This window comes from Polypterus senegalus, chromosome 15 (assembly GCF_016835505.1).
Source record: "Polypterus senegalus isolate Bchr_013 chromosome 15, ASM1683550v1, whole genome shotgun sequence".
NCBI lineage: Eukaryota > Metazoa > Chordata > Cladistia > Polypteriformes > Polypteridae > Polypterus > Polypterus senegalus.
In genome coordinates, this window is record NC_053168.1 from 111,013,914 (window position 1) to 111,026,241 (window position 12,328).

The 12,328-nt window shown below is 45.6% G+C and overlaps 1 protein-coding gene across 4 annotated transcripts in view; it reads left to right on the top strand.

The window, feature by feature from the left end:
• The window catches only part of ptpn3 (protein tyrosine phosphatase non-receptor type 3), a 383,558-nt gene that overhangs the window by 280,929 nt on the left and 90,301 nt on the right, over positions 1–12,328 (top strand). For all 4 annotated transcript variants that reach the window (XM_039737294.1, XM_039737296.1, XM_039737297.1 and 1 more), the window contains exon 17: positions 11,047–11,103. In XM_039737294.1, coding sequence (XP_039593228.1) covers positions 11,047–11,103 — 57 coding nt within the window. The remainder of the gene's footprint in view (positions 1–11,046; positions 11,104–12,328) is intronic.

The following is a 12,328-nucleotide window of genomic DNA, read 5'->3' on the forward strand; positions in this document are numbered from 1 at the left end:
CTCTTACCATTGCTCGCGTACTAAAATGTCAGCAATTATTTTTCACGGCATTACACGTGTAATTTGTGAGCATTCTCTTGTCGATCAAACAGAGAAAACTTAACACTGCAAGAGTTTGCGCTATAGCTTTACGAACTGCTCGCTAAAAACACTTTTTTAATGAGTTTTAAGCACAGGGGAAAAAAATGAACATTTGAAAAATCCGTAATTTAATAAACAACCAAGAAAAGTAACATTGCAACAATGCACGCGCGCCTGTGTGTGTGTGTGTGTGTCTGTCGCGGGCCTGCCTGCGTGCGTGCGTGTGTGTGCGTCTCTGTGGCGGGCCTGCGTGCGTGCGTGTGTGTCTGTCTCTCGCGCGGGTGGGCGTGCGTGTGTGCGTGCGTGCGTGTCTGTCTCTCGCGCGGGCGGGCGTGCATGCGTGTCTGTCTCTCGCGCGGGGCTGTGTGTGCATGCGTGTCTGTCTCTCGCGTGGGCCTGCCTGCATGCGTGTGTGCGTGCATGTGTGTCTATATATAGGTATATATATATATATATATATATATACAGTGGTGGGAAAAACTATTTGCCCACTTCCTGATTTCCTATTCTTTTGCATGTTTGTCACACAAAATGTTTCTGATCATCAAACACATTTAACCATTAGTCAAATATAACTCAAGTAAACACAAAATGCAGTTTTTAAATTATGGTTTTTATTATTTAAGGAGAAAAAAAATCCAAACCTACATGGCCCTGTGTGAAAAAGTAATTGCCCCCTTGTTAAAAAACAACCTAACTGTGGTGTATCACACCTGAATTCAATTTCCGTAGCCACCCCCAGGCCTGATTACTGCCACACCTGTTTCAATCAAGAAATCACTTAAATAGGAGCTGCCTGACACAGAGAAGTAGACCAAAAGCACCTCAAAAGCTAGACATCATGCCAAGATCCAAAGAAATTCAGGAACAAATGAGAACAGAAGTAATTGAAATCTATCAGTCTGGTAAAGGTTATAAAGCCATTTCTAAAGCTTTGGGACTCCAGCGAACCACAGTGAGAGCCATTATCCACAAATGGCAAAAACATGGAACAGTGGTGAACCTTCCCAGGAGTGGCCGGACCGACCAAAATTACCCCAAGAGCGCAGAGACGACTCATCCGAGAGGTCACAAAAGACGCCAGGACAACGTCTAAAGAACTGCAGGCCTCACTTGCCTCAATTAAGGTCAGTGTTCACGACTCCACCATAAGAAAGAGACTGGGCAAAAACGGCCTGCATGGCAGATTTCCAAGACGCAAACCACTGTTAAGCAAAAAGAACATTAGGGCTCGTCTCAATTTTGCTAAGAAACATCTTAATGATTGCCAAAACTTTTGGGAAAATACCTTGTGGACTGATGAGACAAAAGTTGAACTTTTTGGAAGGCAAATGTCCGCTACATCTGGCGTAAAAGGAACACAACATTTCAGAAAAAGAACATCATACCAACAGTAAAATATGGTGGTGGTAGTGTGATGGTCTGGGGTTGTTTTGCTGCTTCAGGACCTGGAAGGCTTGCTGTGATAGATAGAACCATGAATTCTACTGTCTACCAAAAAATCCTGAAGGAGAATGTCTGGCCATCTGTTCGTCAACTCAAGCTGAAGCGATCTTGGGTGCTGCAACAGGACAATGACCCAAAACACACCAGCAAATCCACCTCTGAATGGCTGAAGAAAAACAAAATGAAGACTTTGGAGTGGCCTAGTCAAAGTCCTGACCTGAATCCAATTGAGATGCTATGGCATGACCTTAAAAAGGCGGTTCATGCTAGAAAACCCTCAAATAAAGCTGAATTACAACAATTCTGCAAAGATGAGTGGGCCAAAATTCCTCCAGAGCGCTGTAAAAGACTCATTGCAAGTTATCGCAAACGCTTGATTACAGTTATTGCTGCTAAGGGTGGCCCAACCAGTTATTAGGTTCAGGGGGCAATTACTTTTTCACACAGGGCAATGTAGGTTTGGATTTTTTTTTCTCCCTAAATAATAAAAAACATCATTTAAAAACTGTATTTTGTGTTTACTTGTGTTATATTTGACTAATGGTTAAATGTGTTTGATGATCAGAAACATTTTGTGTGACAAACATGCAAAAGAATAAGAAATCAGGAAGGGGGCAAATAGTTTTTCACACCACTGTATATATATATACCGAGTATAAGAGGTGGGTAGTAATGAGTTACATTTACTCTGTTACATTTATTTTTTAAAAAGTTGTACTTCTAAGAGTAGTTTTACTGCACCACACTTTTTATTTTTACTTTAGTACATTTGTGAAGAAGAAAAGCTAATCTTACTCCACTACTTTTTTTTCCATTAGGTAAAGTCTGACAGACAATTTTCAATCTGCTCTGTAGCATATGCTGTCAAGTTGCGCAAATGCCTTCCATTGCATCTCTACTGCGATTTTAGTTCCCTCTCCTTTCACTTTATCAGATCGCTTTTCGGAAGGAAGTCAGTTTCGTAGTTTTTATGAACAGTTCAAAAGTGCCTTTCCACATTTTCCTTCTTTAGAATACCAATGATATATTGACAAATCAGACAAACACACTTCGATTGTGACATTGTGAGAGAAAAAAATCCTCTTCCAATTCCCCATCCAACCCATAAACAACAATTTTTTTTTTAAATCCCTTCTTTAGTCAATATGAATTGGAAGGCTAACTAGATCACTTAAGATAGCTGGAGTTTTGCAGTAGGTCGCGCGTTTGATCGTGTGTGCAGGATGACCAGTGTGTTAGAAGAAAAGAGATCTCAGACTGGCCGCCCTGTATGTCAATCAAGTGGCAAGTGACATAGGGAGCATATATGATAGACTAACATTTAAAAAAAAAAAAAAATTTTTGAATGCAACTTGATGTACCTGCACTCCCTTTCCGATCTACCGGTCAATCACGATTGACGCATTGGGCACCCCTGATCTAGAGAATTATGTAGATAAAAAGCTCCTCAAATTTCTACTTCAAAGGGAATGATGAAGATATCTCAAAATCTGTATTTCAGTCAAATGCTGAATGGCTTTCTAGCTCCTCTTGTAGAATGTCTTTAAAATAAGATGCTGTAAAAGAATGGGCAAATCCAAGTTATAACAAGGTAATCTGAATATGTATTTCCTTTACAAATACTAATAAATTACTAAACACAATTTCAGCAACGGAAAGATGAGGGAGAAGGAGAATTGTCTTATTCAAAGTTATTTAATCAGTTAATGCTTTCATAGAGTCAACTTTTGTACCACTGGAAAAATAAAATAAAAATTGGTATCTTTAGGTAAACATAAGGTTCTGATAAATCCATTATTTAAATTTGTTTATGACATTTTTAATTGGTTAAGTGTAAATAGTTTACATTGTATGTGAACCTTCCTTTAGGCAGCGGAGCTAGTGAGTGTTTATCTGATTAATTGCTCCTAGGTTCCCCTTGCTTGTAATTCCCAAGCTGAAAACAATAACTGCTGAACTGTTTGATTCTGTCTATTCACTTTGCTGCTGCAAGGAGTTTAAACATTTGACCTGGTAATCAATATAATCATGCATGATTTGAGAAGCCATGGGAATATGCACATTATCAACCTCTTAATTGAAAAATAAGAATTAATTCTGTCAAACACATTTATCAAATTTTCAAATCTGTTGGCTGATATTTAAACAAAAAAAAAAAAAAAAAAAGGTTGCTTTACAGACAACACAGCACAAGTTCCTTCATGTGCATGAATTAGCATGCTGTCTAAGAGAACAATGCAAAAGTAAGTTTTTAATAATGTAGTTGATCTTGTGTTTCTGACTGCTTGAACATGTTTTTTCTGCTAATAAAGACATTGGCAATGATGGAATATCTGAAACATGAAAATACACATTATGAGAAAGACTTGGAACTCTTAGTGGCCTTGCCACTACCCACAGGTAGACTAGACACAGAAGCAATTAAGAAGGTAAATAAGTTACATGGCACAGTGTGTTTGTGCAGTACATAGGTGTACATCTGATACATTGTGAGCAGTTTTGGCTTCCTTACATAACAGCACTAGATAAATTAAAGACTATGACTACTAGATTAATCCTTGGGCTAAATCGTTTAGGTTAACTGAGATTAGGAGGTGGCATGTTAGGAGAATTAAAAATAATGAGGGTCTTATTAGTAAGGTAACAGTTACTTTAAAATTGCCGTTTTAACAAGAATGTAATTCCAGATTTCCCCTGGGAAAGGGCATACTTTGAAGATAAATTGGATTTGTACTGTACTTTAACATTCTAGTTTTGAATGTTTTCTAACATTTCAATGTTTTTATGCTGGCCAGGATGTTTTATGGGATGATGGGGATAGAGGGCACCCCATAATACAGTAGATCCCAACGAAGTCGCCGTTGATTTTTCCTTAGAACCTATCTAATAATTGTTAGCGGAAACCGCAAATATCCTCTGCAATTTTTATGGATTTTTTCATGGCAATAGTGTACTGTGGAGAGAACAGGAAGTAACTGTAGAGGAAAACGCACCTTGAGATGGTGAAAGTAGCCAATAGAATTTGAAACTGCAGCTCCCAGTAGTCACTGCAGTGGCTCTGATTGGTCTTCTGCTGAGGGTGCTGGGGCTGTTGGGGTCAAAGGATGTCAGCGCGGTTTTTAAAAAGGGGGCCGGTGACCAAAAGAAAAAAAAAAAAAGTTTTTTGGAATTTGTGTTTCAAGTTCCTGTCCGTCTTCCTTCTGTTTACTTATTCGTTTAGTCCTGGATCGTTTCGTGGTTGGGGTCTGCATTGTCTGCCGTCTACCTGTGTACATGAGGACTGTAAGTGGTTTCGGGGCCATCCTGCAAAGAAAGGAGCGCTCCTGAACCTGTCCACCCGTCTTCACCATTTCAGGAACTACTGGTAGGACTATCTTAAAATTCACATTCAATGTGCGGATCTCTGGACTATCTATTTTCATCACTACATTTTATTCGTTGCCGTTTTTCATGATTTACTGTGTGTGTTTTGTTTGTGCTGTGAACGCTGGCCCGGTCACACACAGACGGACAACATATTTTCAACCCACACACTGTTTATTTACACTTATTTACAATGTAAAAGTCCAGTGCACACTCACACGACCCCAGTGCCTCTGCACCGATTTCCCCAAAGTCCAGGGCCCACAGTCCTTGTGCCTTCCTGGCCCCCCCCCGTCCTCTCTCTCCAGCTCAGTCCTGCTGCCTCCCCACATCCACCACTGACTGGAGGGAGGCGCCTTTATGGGGAGCCGGATGGGCTCCAGCTGCTCCCCGGCACTTAACGGCCACACCCCTGTGTGGCGGAAGTGCCTGCTGCGCACCCGAAGCCGCCCGTGTCTCCCGGTCGCCCCCGCACTTCCTGGTGTGGCGGAAGTGCCGGGCTCCCGGAATAAACAGGCACTGGGCGCCGCCTGGCGGTGGCCACGGGTCCCTACAGGGCTGGGCTTCCAAGCCCTGTACCCGAGGCCCCCTGCCTAACCAGGACGGACGCCCCACTCGCGTTCTGGAGGAGGCACGCCCTCCTCCGTCCTCTATATGCCCCGCCGGGCTCCATCCCCCGGCCGAGGGCCACACGGGATGAACCGGCATCGGGGCGCCGCCTGGCGGTAACCACGGGCCCCTACAGGGTAGGGCTTCCATGCCCTCGACCCGTGGCTCCCAATAAAACCAGGACGGACGCCCCCTCGCGGTCTGGAGGAGGCACAAGCCCTCCTCACGTCCTCCTGGGCGTCCCAGCCAGGCTCCAGCCCCGGCCGGGGGCCACAGTGCCCCACCGCTAGGCGTGGGTCCGAACGGCACAACCCGAAGGGCAGCACGCCCCCGTGAGGGTCCTACTATGCCCCCAGGGTCCAACACGGCACCCTGGGACATCCGCTCGGCACCCCACCGCGCAAACGCCGCCTGTGGTCTGCGCCGCTCTCACCCCCGCACTATAGGCGTCCCGGCGTGGAGCTCTCAGCGAGCGCCCGTTCCAGGAGGGCAGGTCCCTGCCGACGCTGGCCTCAGCGCCGCCGGGCTTCGGCCTGTAAGAAAAAGAAACAGAGGGCCAGAAACACTGCCAGGACACTCCCCCCGAGTGCCCTGCCGGTCTCCGTACCGCAGTGCTCCTGCCCCTTCCGACAGCCCCTGACTTGCCTGCTGAAGTCCTCCGCCGCAGGTTCCATGCCCGTCCGCCTGTTGTCCGCGGCACCGCTCGCAGAGGCGGCTCGGCCAGCCGCCCAGGGGATCTCCTCTGCCCGCACAGAGGACGGCCCTTCTCCGGACACGCGCACCCAGCACCGCGTCCTCTCCTATCGGAGGAACCGGCATTCAGCCTTCGGTTCCTCCTTCTTCTTGACGCCCGACGGTCTGGGTCTGAGCACAGCAAAGCTCAAATCCAGCCCCGCTCTGCCCAGGCAGAGCGACAGGAGACAGCTGCGGGCTTGAAGCGCAGGGCGCTAGGACCCAGGGCACTCAGCAGCCCCAATCCTACCAGCTCCTGCGTGTTCGATCTCCCAGCCTCTGCAGCCGTCTGCACCGCGGCCCGCTGTCGGAAGTTGCCTACTCGGAGCTGAACGTCCCCTAAAAGGTCACAGCCATGTTCGCCGAACCCCCTCCTTTGCTTTACGGGAACGGCAACACTCACCATTCCCGCTGTATTCTGCCTGCCTCCGGTTCCAGCGCCGCGCCGATCCTCCGTCTCACGCGGCGTCTCTCCCGACGCGACCGCCTTCCCCATCAGCTGCTCACACTGAGCGGCGAGAACACATAGCAAATCTGCAAGCGGCGATCCGGCGGGCCGAGGGGATTCCCCCGACTCACGCCGAGCCGCTGGTAGAAACAGAGAGACAGACGTCAGTGGGCTTACCTGTCTATCCGCTCCACTCAACGCCTGCCTCCTGTGGGCCACTCCCTCTGGCCCAATCGGGTCTCGTTTTGGCACGAGATTGGCGTTCCTAGGTCCCGCCTCCATCCAATCCTCGGCGGCACACTAGACACACCAGCCAACCCGTGCCTGTCAGCGGCGGGACATCCGCCCGCGCCATCTTGCCTTCTCTGCTCCGAGTGCGGAGACGTGCTCCTCGCCGCTGTGGCTGCGGCGATTCCTTGAGCCGCAGCAGCTCCGTTTCCGCAGCCTTCTTCGCTGCCGACAGCTCCGCCGACAGCCCGGCCCGGCGTGCTCCTGCCACGACGCGATCCGGTTCGTCCCTCCCTGTAGGAATAGAGGTAAGACCGACCCGGCGGGCCGGCGATTGCAGGGCAGGGCACTTACCTCCCGGATCCCGCCATGCCGAGGCCCCCGCCCGGTGTGGCCTTCTGTGCTGCCACGCCGCCTGACTGTCCGCTCTCGACAGCGCGACTGGAGCCGCTGCGCCCGCGATGTCGGGTTCTCCTCCGCACCGGGAAAGTCATTCCGCTGTCCGCAGCGTTTCTGGGCGAACGCCCCGCTGGTCGTACGTGGCCGCGCCCGCTGCCAGTGTGGGTCCGCTGCTGCGCCGGGCCGTTCACAGAACATTTTGTTTTGATGCAGGTCCCCGCCTTGCACCAGGCGGAGCATCCTGCCGACTACGCCACTGTGAACGCTGGCCCGGACACACACAGACGGACAACATATTTTCAACCCACACACTGTTTATTTACACTTATTTACAATGTAAAAGTCCAGTGCACACTCACACGACCCCAGTGCCTCTGCACCGATTTCCCCAAAGTCCAGGGCCCACAGTCCTTGTGCCTTCCTGGCCGCCTCCCGTCCTCTCTCTCCAGCTCAGTCCTGCTGCCTCCCGACATCCACCACTGACTGGAGGGAGGCGGCCCCTTTTATGGGGAGCCGGATGGGCTCCAGCTGCTCCCCGGCACTTAACGGTGGCCACACCCCTGTGTGGCGGAAGTGCCGCTGCGCACCCGAAGCCGCCCGTGTCTCCCGGTCGTCCCCGGCACTTCCTGGTGTGGTGGAAGTGCCGGGCTCCCGGAATAAACAGGCACTGGGGCGCCGCCTGGCGGTGGCCACAGGTCCCTACAGGGCTGGGCTTCCAAGCCCTGTACCCGAGGCCCCCTGCCTAACCAGGACGGACGCCCCCACTCGTTCTGGAGGAGGCACACGCCTCCTCCGGTCCTCTAAGGTGTCCCGGCCGGGCTCCATCCCCGGCCGAGGGCCACATGGGATGAACCAGCATCGGGGCGCCGCCTGGCGGGAACCACGGGCCCCTACAGGGGAGGGCTTCCATGCCCTCGACCCGTGGCTCCCAATAAAACCAGGACGGACGCCTCGCGGTCTGGAGGAGGCACAAGCCCTCCTCACGTCCTCCTGGGCGTCCCGGCCAGGCTCCAGCCCCGGCCGGGGGCCACAGTGCTTTGTTGTATTTAATGTCTAATCACTGTAAAGGGAACAGGGATGGTATCGTTTTAATTTATTTCATTTGTTTTCATTACATTCTTTACTTGCACTTCTCGCGCAACACTTACTTAAAAGCATGAACAAAACTTGTTTTGGCTGATTGCTTTGTTTCTCTCTCCTCCCCCAGACATCCTTTGTTCATGTTGGGGGTCCCGATCCCGTTGTGCTCCCCTATGATCTTTGCCTATTCTTTAATCGAAAACTAACTGCATACCGAGCTTGTTTTACTTCTGAAAGAGACATGTTTGTTTGAAGTGTTTGAATAAAGTTCCTGTCTCTACAATCTCCTGTGTTTCTGTGCAATTCTGTGACCCAAGCGCAACATTCTGTAGCCTCACTGTCCCTGGGATTGAGCGGCTGCACTAGACTAGCCTGAAATATCGGCGCTTACCTCTGTGTGCTTGAGTGCAGCCAGTTCAAGCGCAGTTGGCTAGGTGATTTACTGAATTTCATCCATGGCATCAGTTGCACATTCTACATATTGTTCCAGTAGTTTTTAAGTAGTTTTTACAGTTCATTAGCAGTGTGTAAAATGATCATTGTTGCAGTAATTGTGATAGTCTTTGCATGAAAAAAATACATGTTGCATTAAAATTTCACTTTTTTTTTTGTGAATTGTGATGTTTACTTAAAGTGCAGGAAAAAAGTATTTGGCGTCCAGGAATGCATTAACCCCCAAGTATGTGGCAGTTTAAGGGTTAAAGCCCCAAGATGCCGCTGAAACACCCTGCACCTTCTAAGGCTCCTGGCAATGAAAACACGCTTGCATGAATTACAATATATATAGCGGTAACATCTGTATTTTACATTCTAGCACTGCAGGAGACATAGCAGTACAGTATACAGGTTTACTTACATTCGTTTTTTAGGTAATGTATTTAGCCGAGTTTGAAATTAAATTAAAGTGTTTTGGGGGCATATTTAGGGTTTAAACTATAATAATAGGCATTCTTTTAACCACATCCAAAATTTGCGGTTTTTCACAATTCGCAGGTGCTCTAAAAACGTAACCTCCGAGAATTTTGAGGGTTTAATGTATTGTTTACATATAAGTTTATTGTGTACCCATTACAAATAATGTTGGTTGAGTCATGCTTTTAGCCTGATAATGAGTGTGGGTACTTTCATTTCTAGGAGAAATATTGGAATATTGTAAGACACATATAAAACTAATAGTGAAGAAATTGAGAGAATGAGAATTATTCTGCTAGTTTTACTGAAGCAATGTGTGCTTTATAACCTTTAAAATATTTATATGTATTATACACCAATGAAAAAAGAGTGTTAGGTGGACTCCATGAACTAGAAAATGATTTTCAAAAATAGAAGTTAAAAGGTGTTTAAGCAGAAGCTACTATCTCAAAGCACAAAACATTTGTTTAAAAAATGTTGTAGTTGAATTGTATGTCATCATTATTTTAATACCAATACCAAAGTATTTCTTCATAATCAGTGAGCCTTTATTTAAAAGTAAATAAATAATATTATTTTAAAAATTGGGTTTATTAACATCCCACATTAAATGCTTTTTAAAGTCAGTATCTAGAAAAAGGCTAAATGCGAGTTTCACTGTATTGCTTCATGTACAGTAAATTACCAAGTAGTGCTCAAGATGATCGTGTTATTGGAGACCTTCAGTTAGGTGAGTTATGATTGAAAACCCATAATGTGCTGATTATCTATTAAAATGCTTATGCTCTTATAACTGTCTATACATTTTTACACTTTGTGGAATATCATAAATGTCATTTTGATAGCTTAACTTGAGAATCTGTGACTTCTGTGTTTTTAAACTCATAAGTAACAGACACTTGCTCCTTGCTAAACATTAACCTACTCCTCCACTACTGCAATACACTGTACATCTTGTGAGATGTGCTTTTTCATACAAAAATTTTTCCAGGGGAGCTCAGCTTTCATTATATCTCTACTTGTGTATTGTGTACCTCTCACATACTTGGAAGTTCCCAAAGAAGCAGTTTCATGAGTTCCCATTTACACTGTCCTTGTTTGCATTTAAATCATTTGTAGACTTGAGCTTTATTTCCTTTAGTGAATGGTCAACAAAAGCCACTATGTTTCTTGGCATTTAAAAAAAAATAAAAACACACCTAGTTGTGTCATGTCTTATTTTTGAAACATCAAGCCCATTTGTCTAGCTAATAGCTAAGCTGTCCCCAAAGTGTAAAGATAACACTTACTGCTGGCACTCTTTGTTATTATGTTTTGTATCCACAGGGGTATAGCGTATAGTGTAAGGTTGGACTTTTGTGGGTATCACTGCTGAGAAATGCTATAGTTACTACTTCTTGTTATTTCCTTAGTTCTATTGTAATGTAATATCAAAACCTAAAATGGCTGAATATTTTTAAAGGAACTGTTGATAGAAAGGTAGTTTTGATTTAAGTAATATAGTGAGTAATCTTACATTATATATAGCATTGGTTTATTAGCCACTTTACATCGGCTAAGTAGAAAAAGTTGTTGAACTGCCATTCTGCAAATGACTGTTGAGGATCTGGTGTATCTGAAATGCCGGTGTGGATTTGTGGTTTATTTTCAGTTATATATTCAGTTTCATGATGTATAAAACATCATTTTGCATACCTGCTCACAGCCCATGGTTTCCTTTCTTATATTTTCCATTTTGTTTTCTACAGGGTGGAGTGGACCAGAAGATGCCTCTTGTAATATCTAGAGTTAGCCCAGATTCTCCAGTAAGTGTTGGTCTTAAGAAATGTAGAAGACTGTTTTGTGTCTTGAGTTTGCTTAGGCACAGTTCAATCAGTTTATCAGGTACACTAATTTAGTAGTGAATAGGATCTTTTTGGCATGGATTCATCAATTTCCTGGTAAAATCTTTGAGGAATCTTGTTTCATGCTGACTTACATATTTATGCTGTGACCCACCTGTTCCACGTAATCCCAAAGGTGCTGTCTTGGACTGAGACAGCTTCAGAATGATTCAGATGATGACCATCTTTGTGATATGGTGCATTATCCCACTGGTCACAACTGTTTGAAAAGGACCTTAAAGGGATGCATATGATTGGCTACAATGCAAAGATATTTTTTGGCACTAAAATGAAAACCAGTAGATGTTAACAGGGCCAAGAAAACATTCCCCCATACCATTACACTACCACTACCACAATTTTGTGCAAAGACATAACAGGTCTTGCCCCTTTTCATTTCACATTCACATAGGGAGAGGCTAGTGGTGAATCTGCGGCCTTCAAGTCAGATTATTCAATTGAACTGCCTCCTGCCAGTTGAACGAATTAAGTTCTGTCTACTTGTTCAACTGTGTGAGGGCATTAAATTGCACAGTGACAAGCTCTTGTGATCTGTCCCTTAGTCTCCCTGTCCCTTCACTACACATGGATTGATGATGTTGAATCCACATTTTTTAAACTGATTATATTTTTTGCATCGTTTTAGCATTATTTAGGTTTGCATTCTTCTTGTGATTGTCATGATTTTCCAGTTCCATGAGTGGCGCAGAGCCTTCATCCAAAACACAATAGCGTGTAAATGAGAAGCTGTAAAGCCAGTTTTAGGACAAACTGAAACGGAATCATTAATTAAATCAAACATTTATGATGACAATGTAAATTGGTCATCAGACGTTCACATGAATAGTAAAACTGATGCATACGGCACTATATGACTGAACCATCCGGATATGCCTGTTGAAAATGGTTGCCTGAAGTTTCACTGTGCTGCCAGGTAGGTGTGTGGCAAAAAGACAAAATGATTGCAATCAAGTAGAACAACAAGACGCTAGCCCGATAAGCACTGTTCACAATGCAGCCAATGTCATTCATGACATGGAAAATGTGGAAGTCACTAAGCCTTGCACTGTGTTGGCCTATAATAACATAAAGGCTGTGTCAATTGTGTGAATCAGGCACTGAGATTCTACCTACCCATGTGCATGCA